Source organism: Nyctereutes procyonoides, unplaced genomic scaffold (genome assembly GCF_905146905.1).
Source record: "Nyctereutes procyonoides isolate TBG_1078 unplaced genomic scaffold, NYPRO_anot_genome, whole genome shotgun sequence".
Classification (NCBI taxonomy): domain Eukaryota; kingdom Metazoa; phylum Chordata; class Mammalia; order Carnivora; family Canidae; genus Nyctereutes; species Nyctereutes procyonoides.
In genome coordinates, this window is record NW_026575030.1 from 9,981,836 (window position 1) to 10,003,116 (window position 21,281).

Below are 21,281 nucleotides of genomic sequence, written 5' to 3' on the forward strand. Positions count from 1 at the left end.
GGAGTTGGGCAGCAAGCAGATGGAAATACAGGAGCTCAGTATATGCTAGATCCCCTGTCTCTGAACCTCAGGACAGAAGTCAGCCTAAAGCAGCTCCAGGAAGATCTGGTGAAAATGCTGGTGTGAGAAAGGAGGCTCTCAGTGGTGCTACAGGATCACATTCCCATAGTTCCCATAGGGAGAGTGCATAGCGGGGCCTCTATGAACGCGGAGCCTGAATGCTGAGCCTGTGCTGGGCTGTCTTGTGCCTTTGCTGCCAGAAAGGAGTATCTAACTACTACTCCCCTTGTGCTTCTGACCTCCACTCAGACCCTGGCTCCCTGGGGAAGCCTTCCCTCCTGGGTACAGCTGACCTGCCTTCACCACACAGTGTCACAACTCCAAGTTTAGGTCAGCTGTGTGACTCCTGTTTCATGACTGCCTCTGTGAGTGGTCTGTAAGCTTCCAGAGGGCAGACACTGTTCCTTCCATGGCTCAGCACACGGTAGGAGCTCAATAAAATAGTTGCTGAACAAGCAGCTAACCAGAACAGATCAAACAAATCATTTAGGTTTGCCCTGTCCACCCCAAGCTGCTCTGACAAGAGGAGAAAGCCTCAAAGAAAGTACTTTCAGATGGAGGGGAATCAAGTAAAAAAAAAAAAAAAGACGAACCATCTCGAAGCTGCTCCATGTCATCATCAAACACGGCCTCCTTCAGGGCTGTCTTGTCATAGGTGTTGATGGTGTCGGAGTAGGGATAGGGATTATAGTCTCGCACTCGCGGCCCCGGGAAGGCACGTGGAGGCTGGGTGTTGAGGAGGGATGTCTTGTTATCCAGAGCCGTTCTGCCTCCTTCCACCACATCGCTGCCTCCCCGACCCTCAGTGGCAGGCGAGGCAACTCCACCATCGCGGGACACCTGGAGCACAGCACGTGGTCAGTTCCTCTTTAGGACTTTTACCAAACTCTTCCTTTACATTTTCAGAAGCATCAGGAGAACCAGATCTCTCACTTGAAATCTGGCCACCAACAAAGGGACAGTTACGAGGGCTTCAATCTGCAAACACCTAATGCATAAACTACCTTAACAGGAACCGAGTATGCTTATGTTTTCATCTCTTCATTCATTAAATTACACATACAGTCTGACTGTGTACTTGGTGATGACTTTTATGAACACATTTCTCCCAGAATCTCATGTGCCAGCACTGCTGCCCATCACTTTCTTCATGAGCAGCAGGGTTTTCTCAGTGATGCCCTGATACATCACCAATGCTAGATGCTCTCCGGATTCTCACCACAAGATCTAAAAGCAGCTCAACCATTTGTGAGCTCCTTTTACATATTCCCCCAAAAGTGGTGAGCCAAATAATGCTTACTAATCTCTAGCAGTGGGGAGCTCAATATCTGAGAGGCACATCCTCCCCCGGACACCCATGACTCTTGTTTAGGCTTTGTTGGTATTTTCTGAAATTTTTTCTTCCTCATATATTCTGAGACTCGTCCTCAATGAATTCACCCCCTGGTGTCCTTTGGTCCTTGTATCATGTTTCTGACTCCCCACTCCTGAGGAGTGCTGCCTGTCTGTCTGGTTCCCTTTGCAGGGAGGTACTATAACCAAGCATGGGCTGACTGCTGGGAACAAAGCAAAGCCTTCACTTCTCCTCACCCCCCACATTGACTATGTAACAATGGTGGAGCCATATCCAGGCAGCTGGGCCACACTGGTGATTCTGGTGGCATGTTTTTCACTTGTGCTGCTGACAAGACACATCTCTTTCATCTTGTTTGTATGCATTTTTAAAAATTGTGGCAAAAAAAAAAAAAGCCAGTTTAAAATTGTGGCAAATTATATGTAAATCATTTTAATCATTTAATTCATAGGTACAAAGACGGTGACATTAAAAACAGTCATGATGTTTTGTAATATTATATGTTGGGCAAACCTGTTCATTTTCCCCAACCAAAATTTATACCCATTAAATAATAATTCCTCGCCCTTCCTGGCCCTGGTAACCTCTACGGGTATCTGTTCAAGTCCCTTCTTTCAGTTCTTTTAGACATACATCTAGTGGAACTGCTGGGATACATTAGGTATTAAGTAATGCCAAACAAGATTTTATGCTATTAAGATCTAAAAAGGATATGTAATATATGGGTAGACATGAACAAAATAAGACTTCAGGCTTTTCTCTCTATAGGAAGATGATTCATGGATGATTTAAAAATTTTCTCTTTGGAACTCTCTTCTCAAAGTAAAATAGATATTATTGTAATGAAATAAATTAGAAAAAGAGAAAGGTTTTAAAAAACTTGAGACATTTAAAAAATAAAGCTAAACTATCCTAATTCTAATCACTTTTAACCAAAAGAAAACAAAACAAAATCTTACTTTTTAAACTTGTGTATTATCCCAGTCCTTATCTTCATGCAGATTTTGCAGAGTGGGGATCACAGAGCACATACTCTCATATATTTTGCTTCCCTCGCAGTATAAAGGTCCCATATAAATATTTCCATTTGTATCCTAATAAGATTTACTCAACTATTCCCGTTTTTTAAAAAATGTTCCTGATTTTTGTCATTATAGATAATGCTGAAATAAGCTACACTGTAAATAATAACTTTCTTTCTTTTTGCTGAGTTTGTTATTTAGTATAGATTGCCAAATGTTAGATTACTGGATAAAGGATATGGAACTTAAAATGACTTAGGCTGAGGAGAGCCTGGGAGGCTCAGTCAGTTAAGTGTCTGATTCTTGGTTTTGGCTCAGGTCATGATCTCAGGGTTGTGAGATCAAGCCCCGTCTTAGGCTCCAAGCTGAGTGTGGAGCATGCTGAAGATTTCTCTCTCTCCCTCTGCCTCTGTCCCTTCACTCCCCTACCTCCCACCCCCAAGCTCTCTATATCTCTTTAAAAAAAATCACTTATGGTAAATATAATTTAATAAGCTCCAAAGCAATTATATCAAGTTCCTGCTTTTGGGAACCATCTTCCTGGTGGATCTGACATTTATCCTTACAGATGTCTGTCTTAATAGCCTGGTCACTTACCAAGCCAAAGAGACATACTAGTTCCCAAATCTTTCACACTTAATGCATTTTTATATCCACTCTAGCTTCTTTGCTAATACTTTGGTAATCAGCAGCTAAAATGCTGAGTTTCGAAACTGCTCAACAATTCAATTTCCACTTCATCATATTTAATGCAGATAGAAAATAACAATCAATGTCCAATGGAACCCTTTCACTCCACACCTGACTGGTCCCTCTCTTTGGCTATTCCTAAAAGTCTCCCTTAAGTTCTTTCACCATACTATACTATCCTGGTCTCCCACACAATAACCTGTTGCTTTTCTCCCAACTCCTTAGCGTTGATGCTTCTTTGGATTTTGTCTGTACCCTTTTTACTTGGTTGATTTTACTCACTTTTTAGTTTTCATCAAGCAACTAGTCAACGCCTCTCAAATCTCTATCCCCTACCCGGATGGCCAGCCTAAACTCCAGACTGGTATCTGCAAAGACCTCTGGAATATGTATGCTCAGATATTCCATGGGTCCTCCAAGTCACACATATTCACAACTCAATTCATCATGTTCCAAATGGACTAATAGACATTTTTTCTCTTCTTCTGGGATATTATCTCACTGAACTGCCCCAGCACTTGAGTCCTAGTCAGAGATATCTGACTCTAATATTTCAGATCATGTCCTACCTACCCCTACTTCCTCCAGACTCATTCTCCATCTCACAGGGGCAACAATCTTTCTAAAATATAAGTGTGACCATGCCACTTCCCTGGTTACAGATCCCTCAGAGACTCTCTGGTGACCCCATAGGAAAGCAAAGACACTGGCAGGAAGTCCCCTGGGTGTGAGTGCCCTTCCTGAGCCAACCTCTGCAGCTCCTTCCCCAAACCTCACCACCAGCACAACACACTCGCCCTTTCCACTGCAGCCCCCCCCCAGAGGGAAATCCTGTCATGTCCACAGCACCTCTGTTTTCTCATAGCTGCCCCCCGCCATCTGTCCAGACAAAGTCCCTTGGACCCTTTGCTTCAAGTAACTCCGAGGGTGCGACCATCTCTCCTGTTGACCCTTCTCAAGCACCAAGACTGGCCCAGCGTGTCTCTTCAGTACTGAAGCCTGACCACCCTCTGCCTCTGCATGAGACGAGCACTACCAGAAAGCCATGTGGGTGTCCAACTCAGGCCTGTTATTTCTATCACATCTCAGAAGCAAAACTATATGTCCACGGTAAACAAAAACCAGACGGGAGAAGGAGGTAGTTGACATTTTTCACAAAGACAGCTGAGGGTTACTCAAAATTTTATGAAGTTGCTTTGGGCCTCTTAAAATAATGCTATTCTAACTACCAGATAAAAGTAACAATGAAGTTCAGTATTCACAATGGTCAGTCTTCAGATTTATCACTTAATTGAAATACAGTTCTCTGCTAGCCTGGGGATACTTACAGTATCACAGTCCTTCTTGCCATCTCTTTTAATTGGCTCGTTCAGATCCTCTTGACTTCGAAAACTAAACTTTTCAATGGCTTCTGTAACTCCACGCAGAGAACTATAAATTTCTTCAGAGTTCAGGTTCTCTGTATCATACTCCAGCATGCTAAAGATCAAAAAACAGTGTATTTCTTAAATTAAAGCATATGAATAAACTTGAGATATGGGTGTAAAAGACTTCCAATAGTTTATGGAGTAAGGGGTAATTACAGTTTGGTATCTTTAGGTGATTTGTAATGAAAAGGAGACATCTTTTGTTAGAGTGCCACCACTGGACAATGATGTGTTCTTTGTCAAACCAGGCCCCAAACACATTACATTGGCACTCAGTAAGAACCAGTGGGGAACAGCAATCAATAACCACGAGAATGCAAGAACTCAAAGGGTGACAACTGGTGACAATGCACGAGGTAATGAAAGTGGAAAAATAACTCTCATATCTTGAAGATGGAAACAAGAAGTCTGGTTGTTACTGGTCTCAAATGTACAAACAGATTAAGAGGAATGGGCATTTCAAACTAAAGCTAGTATTAAGCAAGTTTCAGAGAAGCAAAGCAAATGACCTCACAAGACGGGGTTATGCTTATCAGTATCAGAAACTTATGAAATAAAACCCTACATTCAAAAAATGATTCCAAGTCAGATCCACCCTACTGGAGGGTTCCTGACAGTTTCTTGTGCCATCTAACCCAGGGTCTTGCTGTGAATACCAACTCTTTCAAGATGTTTAAGTTTATGTGTTTTATAAAAAAATCAGATCTTATACAGATGAGTCACATTCCTAAAGGGATGTCTAAAAGTATTTCAGAAAGCAAGAAATATTTGTCCCTTACAGAAAAGTGATGTCAACTATTGTTCCTTTTGTTGAATGTGCAGAATAAAACACGAAACAAAGCAAAAATCCCAAAGAGCCCTTGGGTGTAATGCAGTGTGTCAACAAGCAGCCTTTAGAGATCTGAAAGGTGCCCTCAAATGGGTCCTGGGAACCAAACCCACCACCATCCCTCACAAAGAATATAAAAGAAAAGCACAGGATAAAGGATAGCAAAAAGAAAGCCAAATAAGTGACAATCAACCAAGGGCAAGTCAAAAAACCTGTGTTAGTTTAAGTGTCACTTGATTCAAGAAAATATCAAGAGATCAGATGAGTCGGTCTAAGTGAACTTACAGAAAGTCTTGAGCTATGCCGAGGATGGCTAGGGCATACTCAAAGAATTCTTGCCTGTATATAAGTAAGCAGTTGACAACATTATTAAAGACTAAAGAAAAGCACTTGTGTGATCTTCAAGAAAAGTAACTGAACATAGACACTCGCCAGCAGGAACCTTTCCTTCAGGCACCACAATCAATCCTATACATTCTCATGAAAGGTTAAGTTTCCTGTAACTTAAAAACAAAAATATATTTACAGCACGCCTGGGTGGCTCAGCAGTTGAGCATCTGCCTTTGGCTCATGGTGTGATCCCAGAGTCTGGGATTGAATCTCACATCGCACTCCTTGTAGGGAGCCTACTTCTCCCTCTGCCTATGTCTCTGCCTCTCTCTCCGAGTCTCTCATGAATGAATAAATAAAATCTTTTAAAATATATATATATATGTACATATATGCATACATATATATTTACTATGTCTGCTCCCTTTTTCTTTCTTTCTTTCTTTCTTTTTTTTTTAAAGGATTGGGCAGATGAGGAAGACAGGATTTAAAAATCCAGGAAGTGGATTTTCTCACTTGGAAATAGCCAGACCTCTAATGCCTCTAGTTTGCAATGATCCAAGTGTTTTCTAAGACTGGACAGGTTCTACTGGGGCACAGCATCTGAACTCAACCTTCACAGATGGGATTTACCTAAAATCGCAGAACTTGCTCAGATAGAACCCATTCTTCTTTTCTGATGAATGAAAGAAAATTCATACTCCAATTGTACTTGGAGAGTTCACAAAAATACATGCCAATTCAAAGACTGGTGCTGGCATCAAACACAAAAAATGTGAATGAACACGTTTACAGCTGAAATTGCATGTATATACTTACAGGAGGCGGAATAAAAAACTTGAATAGAATTCAAGATTTCAACTCCTGTTGAGTTCATAAGGTTATCTGTCTATGAGGCAACATCCCGTTAATGTGAAGAAAGCATGACTGAAGAGCAAGCACAGGGACTCCCAGCCCCTCCGTTATAGAACACCACAATACCAGCTTATGTGGGAACAAAGGCATTTATACATCTGGCCAGTACACTATTTTTTATATATAAAAACTGAGTATGACTCAAACAAAAAATATGCATACAAGATGTAAAAAGATGCCTTAAGATACTTTTAATCACAACAACCAAAAATAATAGCATAGCCCATGCAAAAGGAAAAAAAAAAACTGAAAGAATGACAGATGGACAAGAGGAAGTCTGGCGGAACGTTCAGCTTTTTAAGGGATGTCACAATATTATTTTCCATATGTCGCTTCAGATAACATTAGCTTTCACATAATTCATCTCATTATTCATAACCTAAATGGTCTTAAAATATTTCACTTGAGTTCACAGGACTTTAACATTACTGTATACAGCCTCTTTTCAAAGTAATAAAGGATCCTAGAAGTTACTGTTCCTCCTTCTTACTTTCAATTAATAATCAGGAGTACACATGCATGACCAAGTACAATCTGTGGTGACATTTCTTTTAGCCTCACTAGCCTCATTGAGGTCTGAAGTATATCCTTGGTATGAAGCTAAAACTGTGAGCTCCAGGTGAGAGACAGTATTGTTTTTCTCCAACAGGAAACAGATAATGCTACTTTCTTTGCTAGTTCATGTTTTGGCATTTGTTTTTGTTTTTTTCCCCCCAAATCAATGCCTATGAGCCTTCATTCTGTAGGGGAAACAAGGAAATTCTCATGAAAGCCATCATTGGGGAATCACAGACGCCGTGCTCCTGGCCAGCAGAACGTAAGGGAGCATAGCAAGAAGGATGAAGTGGCTTCACCTATCAGAAGAGGCTTGCTTAGATACAACCTGGACTGTTACCTGCCCCCACATTCTGTCTTGTTTTAGCTCAGAGACATAATCCTTTAGGTTAAAGGCCAGCTCCTGGTCTTCTGTAAACACTCTGATTAGACCCCAGAAAGGTTTCCTTAGAATTCTTTAGATTAGGGAGAGTTGCTCAATTGGTCAATATTCATGGACCCAAGGTCAGGCCATGTCATCCAATACTGAGGCAGAATAGAGATCTGACTTGCCCTGTTGTAAAGGATCCATATCGTGGTCAGGGAGATGTGTGAGGTCAGGTCTCCAAGAACGGAGACTGGAGACAGGAAGTTTGCCTTCTGAGATTTTCCCCTTTGTCATTTTGTTAGAGAAAACACACCAGGAATGGAATTAGGATATAATCATTCCTTGTTACACAATACAGTTTTGGCAGAAAGCAAAGAGACAAAGATTTCCTCTTATTTGTAGGGAACAGATGGGTTTTTCTAAATGTAAAAGTCTCTTATCAATGCTCTCTCCCTCTGATTGTCAACAGAACTTATGGGTACTTATTAGCCTTAGCTGTGTTACTGTGCATGCGTTAAAGATAATTCTGGAAATGAGGTGTCCTCTGGAAGGGAGTCTTGATGGCTGGATGGGAAGAATGGCTGGGCTGAAGCTTAGTGTCTCTTAGGGCACACAGGTCATTGTCCTGGAACACAGTTAATAAATGCGACTTCTACTTTGATGCATGGCTAACCTTTAAAAAAAAAAAAAAGTTTAAGTATGGTGACATGCTTTATTAACATTGACGACAGCAGCTGTCACACTGCTGCTGTGTCCTTGCCCTAATCTTGTGTATCTAGAAACATCTAGTCATTATAGGATTCTCTGTACACTTGGGAAGTTACTTTCTGAGCTATAAGAGTTTCAAAGGAAAGATGTTGTTAAAACATTTAGCTGACTTGTTTATTGTGTACAGCTTCAATGAGTCAAGAATACAAAAATAGGAATGTAAATACATGCAAAAGCTATCTTTGACGCATTCAGAAGTAACAGACCTTCTTCTGTTTTGTTTCTATCATATCCTATCAGAGTACAAACTCATCTTACACAGCCCAGAGGCAGCTGGACTGCCTCATGCTCTGCTGGTGAAATTACAGGCTTCTAGGGAAGGGGTCCTCTGATCTTTGGACCTTTATAATAACCACCTAAGGGACCAAAGAGGTATCCATAGAAATCTGTAGATCCCACTTGGTCCCACTGATTTACCACCTGTCTTCAATCTGAACAAAGGCCCACCCCTTCTTCTAGACTCCTTAACTTTGTCACCTTCCACCAGGGGCTAGCGAGAGAATACTGACTACTCTCTGGCTTAGAGTCAGGGCACATCAATGAAATGCAGCAGTGAACACACTTCTCGGGGCTTCCCTTCAGGATCTGTGTCCTCGGACTCTCACCAAATTGCAGTAATGTTATGCAAGAAATTAGTCCACATTGTCAACAGCAGCACTGAGCACTACAGGTATGGTTGGGAAAGAGCAGGACTCATTTGCTTCTGAGCAGGAATGACCTGTCCTCCTGAGAAGAATAACGAAGAAAACTGTGCCTCTCTTGCCTGCCTTGACTTCATGGCATTGCCCCAGCACCTTCTAGGGGGCTCAGCCCTGCCTCAGTGAGGCCAAAAGGCTCACTATGGTAGGTGCTGCTAAATTTGGTCAGTTGATGAAATGGTCTCTGTCCCTGTGACACAGCAGGAGCCACACTCGTGCAGGTCAACAGAGATCATGCATCTGTTCACACTTCTCACCAAGGCTCTACTCCTATTCGTCTAAGCCAAAGGCTTTCCGAAAGACCTGAGACGACCCTGGAAATGCAATAATATTGTGACACCTCAGACAAGGTTAACAGGTAGTTTGTTACCTGGGAGAGTAAGAGCGCCTGAGAGTCTTGTGGGAGGGAGCGGTGGGGATGGAGTTGGGCTGAGAAAAGGGAGGTGGGTGCTTCGAGAGGCCATCGGCACTCCAACCCCACAACCGACTGCAGTGATCAGAAGATCAGAAGATGAGAGTCAGAGAGAGACAAAACAAGGCAACAGGGAGGGGAGGGGGGGAGGGAACTGGGAATCACTACATCCTCAGCGTCTTCCAGTCTCCTCTTTCCTTGACCAAGCTCTGTCAAAGTTAACTGGAGCAAAATTTATTCTTCACCATACAGAGAAAATGAACAAAGTTTTTTACAATTTAGCCTGCAATAAGGCTGCTTATTTTCTTTCCCTTCTCAGTCATGTGTTACATTTTTTAAATCATGAGATCATGAGATTCCAAGTGTAAAAGTGTATATGTGCGTGTGTGTGCACACTGGGAAGAACATTATGAGCACTTACATACAAATATGTTCAGTTTCAGATAATGCAATCAATTGTTGTTCTATAAAGAACCAAAGAAGGAATTTTGGGCCTTAATTCAAACGGGACCCAAGGGACTACAGCAGGAAGACTAGAGAACATGCCTTTCTGACCAGAGCACTCAAGCAGTGGACAGTGTGCTCCCTGAGGCCGGGACCCAATCAGATGGAGTTCAGAGGCTGCAACCAGTAATTTCCTTCTGGAAAAGTAAAAGAACCACTAGAGGGCCAGAGCACCAGGTCTCAAAAACACCTGAACTCCTCTGTTCATATCACCTAATTCTAGAATTAAAATGCATCTGAGAACACAGGGATATCTTTTCACCTTGTAAATGTCACCCAGTGGCCTGGGTGTGCAGAGGCCCGGACCAACAGTTCTAATAGCTGCTGCAGTTCAGAAGAGCCACAGGCACTGGGAGAGGTGTGAGCTGACCTGGCAGGAAATGTGACCTGAGGCCCAAAGTGGAGTCATAGCATCAGAGACCACATTCCCAGAAGCAGCACTGCCTGAGGCTGGCTATAATCATGGTCCTAAGAGCTAACCTCTGCCAAAGACAGCTGTGGCCTCATTTTGTAAGGTAAACAAGTGTGGAGATGAGAGGTCAGCATGGCATAGGCATACAAGGGCCCAAAGACCTTCTCTGAGCGCCACACTGAGTCCGGGTGGAGGTACAAGAGAACTCTGGTGACCATCTGGGCTGGAGCTCTGCTAACAGGGAGAGCATAAAACAGATGTACCACCATCTCCACTACTTTTGAGAGGCTGGGTCTCCCAATTAATCCCCACTTTGCTTCCACAGAAATCGTGATCCTAAATGCAGTGGGTGTAAAATCCACCTAAAATTACCCTGTATTGCGAGAGGTCATCTAATTAGGATCACTCTGCTCTATAACAGGTTTGCCAAGAATGTACAGCAGAGAGGGATGAGGACTGCTGTCTACTTTGTGATCTCAAAGGGAATCGATGTGATGTGATTTCTGAAGCCCTTTGCAACTGTTTTTTCGCTTTTACTTTTTAATTTAAATCCAGTTAATTAACATATAGTGAATTATTAATTTCAGAGATAGAACTCAGTGATTCATCAGTTGCATATAACACCCTGGGCTCATTATATATCAGGTGCCCTCCTTAATGCCCATCACCCAGTTACCCCATCTTCCCACCATACTCCATCCAACGACCCTCAGTTTGTTACTTGTGATTTAGAGTCTCTTATGGTTTGTCTCCCTTTCTGATTTCATCGTTTTTTAAGATGATTCAAAAGAATGGTAGCTCACAGGAAACAGATGCTTCAAGAGTAGTGTTCTTGAAAAACATCTGCAATCACATGTGATAATAATGTATCTACTGCCGCCTCAGGAATGGGGTAACCCTAAGCCCATTTTCCTATTTAATGCAAAAGTTCTTAACTTTCGTAATTTTCCTGGTGAAATATTTCTAGTTGTATAACGATGGTAGGCCATTTTTCCTACTTCTGGACAGTTTTAGTTGTGAGAAAAATCACATCTACTGAGTTCAAGTTGTTGGCTAAGGCCATATGGCTCGGTATTCCCTGACTGAGGGCACATTAGTTTTAAAAAATGAAGAGACCATGCAATTAAATAATTCCCTAAAGCAGAATTTGTTGCCAAGAAAATATTTAGGTCACACTTGGCCTTAATCTTGAAAATGATATTAATATTGAAAACAAACGTTTTCATATTTTCCACTGACCAGCAACCTTGACAGTAAAAATTAAGACCAGGCCAAATAAAAATAAATGGTGACTCGGAAAAATAAATTTTTTAATAATCTGGGGATCCATGAAGATTAATACTGAACCAATTTTTAGCTCTGATGGATTACACTAGCAGCCCCCACCAATCTTTTACTTAGACCAGTAGCACATAAGATAATAAAGTACTTGAGTTTTACCTTTTGCTTATTACTACCTAAGGGATATGCCACCCTAATAGTAAAAAAACTAAAGATAAGAAGTATGAACTGTGTTATTATGGAAAAGCAGATTTCCCAACTAATGGTGTAGAAGTATTACTTCTAAACAAAAGCAACCATTTACAGAGAATTCAAGTTTTCTATAAAATACCATCCCCCATTCCAAGAAAGAGAACTCTGATTTCACTGTTATCACTGGACTCTGTTCATTTAAGACAAGTCATATACTTTAGATACAGATATTAATATGAAAAAAAATAGTTGGTTGAGCCTCAGTCACACCTGGGGAAAGTCAGACACGTTTTCATTCGCTTCTGATATCAACTAATTAATTCTGACAGCCTGCTAAAATCATGACAACACACACCGAACTTGGGAAGACATGACATCATTCTTCATTCTACCTAAATACAGTACCAGGGGGATTTAGGGGGATTAGAAATAAGGCAATATCAACAGTAGGATACTATAAGTATACAAAATATTTTGTTTCACCAAGAGAAAAATACAAATTTGATATATTCCAAATATTTATATGACACCTTGAAGAATTAAAGAGAATTTTATTGGTAGGGATGGAAGATTTGGGGAGACTCTTGATCACTTAAAAATCTAAAATAAATTTAAAGGCACTCATAGAAAAAAAAAGGCACTCACATTTTGAAATTTTCCTACCTTTAAAAGGAAAATGGCATTACTTGTGGTATTTTCTTATTATCTTGGTACCAACAACCCTTAAGACACAGCGCCTTGATTCTTGGGGCCAGGGATCGCAAAGATCTGGACTTATTATAGACAAAACCAGCATGTATGATCCTCACAGGTCCGAGTACTGTGAAATCTGGCCTCTAGGGCCACTCAGTGTGAGGCCAAGGCAGTCTCCAACACCTGCCAGGGGTCACTAAAGCCACCATACAGAGACTTCCAAAGGCTTTGGGGCAAATGGAGAAGTCTAGAGCTCCTGAGACAAAGTCTTTTTCTTATTTTAAGTTGTTATCTCAGACTCTGTAAGATCAATGTTTGCATGGTCCCAATAAAAGCCTGAATATTCTGATCCAATTTTAGTTTTCGGGTTCTTAATACCTCTCCAGAGCAGCAGTCTGCTTCAAATATGAGTCCATGATGACAGCAACTATACTTGGAATGGCTCCTTGGCTGGAACACTACCCCGGGCTATGTGTAGACTAACTATAAGGGATTTACTTAGATGACAATTACCTTCAGGTGCTCCTAGCGCTGAAAGAATAGGTGATGAATTCCTAAATGGTTTTATGTGAAATAGTACTAAATGTAAATTTAGTTTTAAAATCATTAAGTTACTAGGGAGTGCTTAGAGCCAAAAGAATCTCCAAGAACATTCAGTGCAAATTGGCCATTTCACCACAGAAGTCAAGCACTTTGCCCAAAATTGTACAGTTAAGATTTGAGTGAGGACTAGAGCTCATGGTCTCCTGATACCCATCTATATTTTGGTATTAAGCTTGGTCTAAAAACTTAGAAATAGGCTGGATAGACACTGGGGTGCTTTAGTTTCTTCACTTTTGTTGAAATGGCATTACCTGGGAGATAGGCCCCCATGGGAACAGTTGGTGGGTGAGGTCAAGGGGCTGGTCCTGCTGCTGGTGTGTCGGGAGGGAGTCCGGCCAATTGTATTGCTCGGAGAGCCCTGGGGTGAAAGCAGAATGAGCATCATTATTCAAGCGCTTAACAAAGGTTATAGTGTCCCCTTTCCCTTAGCTTCCCCCTCCCCCAAGATTTATTTATTTATTTATTTTAGAGAGTGAGAGCAAGAGCATAAGCAGGAGGGGAGGGGCAGAGGAAGAGGGAAACAATCTCAAGTAGACTCAACAATGAGCACAGAGCCTGATGTAGGGCTCAATCTCATGATCGGGAGATCGAGATCTGAGCCAAAACCCAGTCAAACACTCAACTGACTGTGCCATCCAGGTGCCCCCCCCACCTTTAGCTTTTTAACCCACATGTGAATAAAAGGGCAAAATTTGCACAATCAGGGTGACTTTTTTTTTTTTAAAGAATCATTAAGGCCAATTTAAAGTATATATACACCCAAAATAGATAACTGTCACATAGGGATTCCTGAGGTTGAATGGTTGATATCAGAGCTGGCTAGAATAACACAAATTGGGCATTTTCACTTCCATCTTTATTAGTATGAAAAAATTAAGTAACTCAATGAATAAAAGACCAAGTACCAAGTAAACATTTAACTGGTTGAAAAATCTCACTTAAGAAAAAGGCCATATTTAAATACTAGGTTCACTCATTCATTGGGAATGTGGCAGGATCAGACATGGCCCCATTCTCCAGATGCCCACAACCTACAGAAAGAGAACAAGAGAAAGCTGGCCATTCTATTAGAGCACATCTAGAGAGCAGGGATTCACAGAGATCATGATAGGTACAGAGGTACCAACTGTGACCATGCACTCACCACACTGGTGTTGCTAGCATTCTTGAGGTGGTTATGCAGGAGTTTGGTGGCACCATCCTGGAATGTTTTTGGCAAGGCACCAAGTAACATGGTAAATTCAGGAGTGTTCAATTCAAACAGAGAGATGAGCACAATTTGTGCTGCCTGGAAAAAGAACACTTGATTAATTGATATAACGGAAAATAGTGTATTTTGGTCAAAACTTCCATTAGAATTGTTTTACAAAAATGTTTTTTGCATGAGTAAAGTGAATAAAAAAACAGAGAGGAAGTCTTTGTCATAAAAAACACAAGGAAATAAGATCATCAATTTTAAGTAGCCCTGACTTTAATCTGAATCTATAAAATATGCCCCAGTTTCATCTTCGAGACCTGGCCTTGGATTTCCGTAACATGCTTGTAATAGACCATTATTCTTATGTTGTTCAGTACTAGGTACAAAGCTGATAAATCTGTAAATGAAACAATCCAAGGAGGTGAAAAGGCTGAGATGGTCCACTCTACTAAGTCAGAACTGGACAAGGCTCCCAGTGCATCCTGGAGAGAGTAAGGCTCTATGTGAGCTGCCAATAGGTTATTTGAACAACCACTTTTCCTCAAGCCTATTCTGAGTGACTGGGAAATTCTAGAAAAAGCGTTTAAATACATCTGAAAAACTCCTGTTAGGCCTATGAACTGAGAGACAGAGCGTGGGAAGCCAATCAGTCTTCCATGGTACAAATTAAAAACATATTTTTCTGTTTTGGCAAATGCTCTACTTTTCTTTATTAATTGAGACAATGAATTGCAGGACTGCTGGCAGCAAGGTGGGAAAGCAGTTAGCTGAAGCAACAGTGGCCCAACGAGACTCAGCAAGTTTATGTGCTTTTCTAGGGCACTAAGTAGTAGCAGGCACTCTGAGCTTAAAAAATGATGCCTGAGAGATTATTTCCAAGGGTTCTGATTTAGAAAAACTACGCCAAGAGAAAACTTTAGTAAATAATGGCATTTCTTACACATTTCTGAAGGTCAGAAGAAAGCAAAACACATTATGAGCGTCTTCCGACTGAAAGGATACATTTATTTTAGGATTGCAGTGATTATTCTGGATATTCTCCCCCATGGTATAGGGAATTACAAAAAATGTATTTGCTGAGAAATGCTTTGGAAATAAACACCACAAAATATTTCAGTGCTTTCACAGTGTTAAAATCAATTCTGGATCCAGTTAAGGCAGAATTATTATTTGTGTCCGGAGAAGGAAAAAAAAGAAAATTCAGAGACCCAGATATTTAACCAAAAATAAAAATTATGAAACTTAAAATATCAGTAGAATGTTTTTTTACAGCATCATAAACTACTTTTTAGACATATTGAAAGCATTTATTAAGCACAGCATTGGGCAAAGGTATCTTACTTTTTCCCCTTGACCTCCAAATACAGTCCTTAGTAACCTTTCCATCCAAACTAAATCCGAAGGGGCCAGTGTGTGTGCTTCCATGACACAGCAAAACACATTGTTACTGATTGTATTAAAATATACATCTTTACATTTCATTCTTGAAACATTCTTAATAAACAGTTATCTGAAGGAATCTATTTCACCACTGAGGTAATATATATTAACAGGACCTGTGTATTTGTATAGAAGCAAATCCAAAACTCATGCAAAGTAACCTGTGCACTTAAAAAACCATTTTATTAGATGTTAGAAAAAAATGCATGCAGAAAAAATTATACTTCAAAGAGACAGAAAGAAACAGATGAGTTTTAGCAGGGAGGAAAAAAGTCGTCAATTTAAAATTGTAGGAAAGTTTAGGGACTTATTTTTTGATTGGCAATGGCATTTGAAAATTAGAAAATTTATCAGTATATTTTTGAATCCTATATTTTTATGTGAAATGTGCTACTGTCTCTACTTAAAAAAAAAACAAAAACACATTTCTTTCCAAAATGACTAACTTAAGGGTTTTTCATGAAGCCAATTATAAAATCAGTGGGATCTTTTAGGAACAAGAAGGCTGCAAGATTGTAAGTCTAGAAATTGTGCTAATTCATGGCTATTAATGACTCTTAATCACATGGGAAAAGAAAGTGCAGCAGACTTTCACTTCTGGTCCACTAGAGAAATCAAACAGAAATACGGGGAATTTTGAAAATATAGCTCATTGGAAAGATGGTACATTTACGGTGACTTATACATATAAACAAATATAATTTATTTTTACATTTTCCAAAATGTAAATGATTTTATACAATCTTCAAAAGTCACCCTGTGGCTTAAAGCTGTTTTCAAAGTAAAACCCTTTCTGATGATGTTCAAGCTCCAGAAATGAATAGGAAGTAGGACTTAAATATGTTAAAAACGTTTTACGCCACAGTTTTAAAAAGAGATAAGGTGGTTATGGTCCTAAAATATTTTGCCTACAACCCTCTTAGTGAGACGTCAGCATACTAGAATCCAAGCAAGGAAGAAAACTGGGTTTTATTTATTATTACTATCAATACACTCTCTTTAAAGCTAGTAATTCCAAACACGGGGTTGAGTTGGAGAGATCTGTTGAAAAAAGCCTGGAGCACAGCTCATGTGCAATAATGAATCCAAGAGTGGAGTACGCCACTGTTCCTGTCCCATCACCGAACGCTTCTTGCCTTTCACAAGAGGTGGGGCCAATCAGTGGCCAGACAAAACACTCAAGGTTGCCGCTTTTTCTAATGGACAACTCTAGGGTCACTGAGTTTCAAGAACAAATAGCAACTTACACTCACGCCCCCTATAGGGGAATTTGGTAGGTGAGGGTAAAAGGTCCTTCGAATCTCAATGCCACAGCATGGAAAGAATTGAGACAGGAGATCAATAAAGCTTTGACAAATGCATTGGTACTGGTATTAATTGGGGAAAATTTAAAGTTGGGGAGGAAAAGAAGTTTTCTAATGTATTAAATGATTACTGCTCCCTCTGGATGGTCATTAAAATTGCTTTAGAAAATCACCAAAGAAAGGGTATCTGAAAACACTCAGATTATTTCGTATTTAGTATCCTTCACTCATCTGCTAAACTATGGTAGAGGTCTGCACTCAACACAGCTATGTCTTTGGGCAGGGTGTTAATCATAAAACATGTCAAAACACAAACATTTACACGCACACACGCTCACATAGTATTATATGAATTTTAGGTTTCTTCAAAATCTTTTCAGTGTCTTGACATGGTATCAGTATTATTCTAAAATGCAAACAGTGAAGTATCTTTTTTCAAATTAGTACTTAGTTTAATATCTACCTGTTTACAATTTTCTTCCAAGTTTCCTTCTCCAGGCCCAGAGCAGGTGGAAGCTGACCTAGTGGGGAAATCCTCACCTACTCGACTACGCTGAAGCGGGGACTGACAAACAGGAAAGGCAGTAGGATTTAATGAGAGAAGAAGCAAGTGCTTAAACCAGGGTTATTTGTAAGCTGTGGAAGTATTTGGCTTCTTTTACAAAATCACCTTAGGTATATATATACTCTAACAGCTAAGAATAGGAAGCATAACAATAGTAAGTACCAGTTTCAAACCTCTATCATTTGCTAGGTGCATAATAACCATAATCCTTGCTAGCAGTAGTAGCATTCTTGCCTTACTCGATGAAAAGGTCAAAAATGAGATCAAAAAGGTCAACTCATTTCAGTTACCATTAAGCTGAGCCTCAAATCCTGTTTGATGGGAAAACCCTAGGCTAGGCCACACTGCCTACCTACAATCAGACTTGAAAGTTTTTCAATGAGAGGGGCACCTGGATGGTTCAGTCGGTTAAGTGACAGACTCTTGGTTTCAGCTTAGGTCACGATCTTAGGGTTGCGACTTGAGCCCCGTGTTGGGCTCTGTGCTGGGCATAGAGCCTGCTTAAGGTTCTCTCTCTCTTTCCCCCTCTCTCAAAATAAATAAATTTTTTTCAGCTAGAAATTTCAACTTTTGAAGGCTTCTAACCTCTTCTTGCTTCAGGCAACATCATCTTTATATTCTCTAGGTTTCTTTGCCATGCTTTCATTTACTGCATTTCTCAAAACAACGTGTGGGGGGCTGAATCTGCTATCTCATCTGACAATGTAGGTGCTAAATGTCAGAGAACCAATGTATAATAAGCACACCCAAAGGGATTCTGAATCCTGAAATATAAACACACCATTAAAAATTCAACTGCATCACTACATTCCCTTTGGTTGATGGGGGAAAAAATACCTTTCTAATGCTGGAAAAAGCAGGTTCTCCATTTGTTTCACAAACAGCAGCAGCAAAACCAAAACAACCCTTAAAGAATAAGAGCAAGGGCTCCGATGTATATATATTTTTTAAGATTTTATTTATTTATTCATGAGAGACACAGGGAGAGAGGCATAAACATAGGGCAGAGGGAGAAGCAGGCTCTCTGCGGGGAGGCCGGTTTGGGACTCGATCCCAGGACTCCAGGATCACACCCTGAGCCAAAGGCAAGACAAGACGTTCAACCACTGAGTCATCCAGGTGCCCCAGTGGCTGCAATGTAAATGAAGTAATATTTATCTATGTTTTTTTCTACTGCAATTAGTCCTTCCAATGAAGCCTGAGGCAGGGATTATCATTCTCATTTTATAAAGAACAAACAAGAATTTAAGGTGCTAGAGGTTAAGGTGCCAGCTGCCAGCTCACACCATTACCAAATGGCAGGAGCAAAAGTCAAACGAAAGTCAAATCTAGAATCCATTTCCTATTGCTAATATATTTTCTTTTTTTTTAAGACTTCTTTATTTAAGAGAAAGAGGGCACGTGCACACATGTGCAGTCTTGTGTATGAACTGCGTGGGGGCAGAAGGAGACTATCAAGCAGACTCTGTGCTGAGCGTGGAGCCCAATGTGGGGCTCTATCTTATAACCCTGACATCACAACTTGAACTGAAATCAAGAGTCAGACACTTAACGTACTGAGCCATCCAGGCACCCCACATTATATTATCTTAACACAAACACAGTGCCTTCAGAAAGGTATAATTTGGCCAACATGACTATTCAGGGCTCCCATACCTAAAACACGAACACAGTGACTTTGGGAATAAAGTGGGCCAGTGAAGGTCTGGGTGGGGGTTCTCCTGCTAGTCCCCCCTCAGTCTCAGCCTAAGCATATTCCACTGCTGACTGGCTTGTGTTCTGGTTTTGGCTATGCCTCTTCCCTCCTCTTCAAAACTTCTTAAATATCTAAACACTCCAACACGAAACACCCCAAAATGCTGAGATGAAAAGGGAACAACATAAATATTAAAAATGCTACCAAATGTAGCATTCTGTCAGTTTAAAGTGCTTTTCCAAGTAAGATCCTGTAGAATGAATTACACTGTCTGCCAATTTCCCAGGTATTGTCTGCAGAAAATTAGTATTCTTAGATAGATTAAGGTTTTTCACCAAATTTGGGAAGTTTGGGAAAATATTTTCCCCCCAAATATTCTCCTGCTGGCTTTGAGAAAGCAAATTGCCATGTTGTGGAGAGGGCCATGTGGCAGGGGGTGGTGGGTAGCGTCTCTGAGCTGAGAACACCCCCTGCCGACAGCAAGAAAACAGGCATCTCAGCCCTACTTCCGTAAGGAACAGAATTGGGCTGAGAACCCATGAGCCACAAGAGACCAGATCTCAGGTGAGACCAAAAACCCAGACATCTTGATTTCAGTTTGTTAAGACCTGAGGCAAAGGACCCAGAGACAGTGTGCCAGATTCCTGAATCACAGAAGTGACAATCTAATACATTTTTATAGTTTCAAGCTGCCAAGTTTGTGGTGATTTGGTATGCAACAGAAAACTAATACAGATGTCAAAACAGGGGATTCCAACACTATGGCTTTGAAAATGATGGCTTCAATGTGCTACTTAAAATGAGATCATTTCTCTTTGGACATTTATCATTCGTTAATTAATTCGAAATATTTATTAAATGCCTACTTTGTTTCAACAGGTATTGTGCTAGGTGTTGAATATACAGGGTGGGTGGAAACAGGGAGGTGGGGACCACACAGGGGAGCAGCAAGTCCAGCCCTTGTATTGAAGACACTGAAGATAAGATGTAGGCTGGGACCAAGAGAATTAGTGGCAACCAGGTCAACACAACATTAGCAGGCTGTATGACTTGAAGTTCAAACCCAGGGTAACAGTCTAAAGCAATGGGTCTCAACTCTGCATTAAACATCAGCCAAGAGCAGAGGGAATGAGACCCAAAACACTGTCCATACTTTATACCAATTAGGTCAAATTACCTGGGGCAGAGCCCAGGAATTGAGGTTGATTTTAATGGCAGCCAGGACTGAGAACTACTGCTGTAATAAAGCTTTCCAACTTTTCTGAAGATCAGGCTTACTGTCCCAGAACTTAGGTTTGAACTAATATCTTAATCATATTTGACTTATGCTAGTATTAAAATAAGTTAAGTGTATTGGAGCCCAAGGCTAAATAACTCAAGGAAAAAAGTTACTATAACATCCTGTTTAGAATAGTTAGGAAAATAAATTCTAGTTCAAATTTCTAATGTGCATGTCCAGAGAAAGTGGACATTATGATGAAAGTGTACTGTTTCCCTGCAGGCCCTAATCACAGTTACCTGGAAGTCGAAAATAAGTTTCAGCCCTACAGGAGGGTATATTTAAGTAACATTCAATTTCAAAAGGAACACACATAGACACACATATACTTAAGTGTTATGACAAAGACAGAAAGCTATCCTGAAGGCTTTTGTATTTACTGGCCAATCTTGTGACTTCGAAAATTACAACAGAAATACTGGTTTGTGACTCACATACCAACCAAATCATTCAACCATCCCCTATTGTTCCTCCTTAATCCAACCCTGGCTTAATGGCTAAATTAAAGGCTGCCAGTGAAATGCTCTTTTGATAGTAATTTTGAATGAATACTTGAATAAGATTGGTCCTTGTTCTTTTGACCTTGGACAATTTAGTTTATTACTATACAGTGGACACAGGACTTACATGACCCACAACCCTTTCAAAGAAACCTTTTAGAGAATTCTTCTAATGTCTTTGAACTCC

At 40.5% G+C, this 21,281-nt stretch overlaps 1 protein-coding gene across 4 annotated transcripts in view; it reads right to left on the bottom strand.

Moving 5' to 3' along the window:
- The window catches only part of CLASP1 (cytoplasmic linker associated protein 1), a 266,188-nt gene that overhangs the window by 31,181 nt on the left and 213,726 nt on the right, over positions 1 to 21,281 (bottom strand). For all 4 annotated transcript variants that reach the window (XM_055315783.1, XM_055315784.1, XM_055315785.1 and 1 more), the window contains 4 exons: positions 14,257 to 14,400; positions 13,364 to 13,470; positions 4,455 to 4,605; positions 654 to 900 (listed from right to left, as the gene is read on the bottom strand). In XM_055315783.1, the coding sequence (XP_055171758.1) occupies positions 654 to 900; positions 4,455 to 4,605; positions 13,364 to 13,470; positions 14,257 to 14,400 (649 nt within the window). The remainder of the gene's footprint in view (positions 1 to 653; positions 901 to 4,454; positions 4,606 to 13,363; positions 13,471 to 14,256; positions 14,401 to 21,281) is intronic.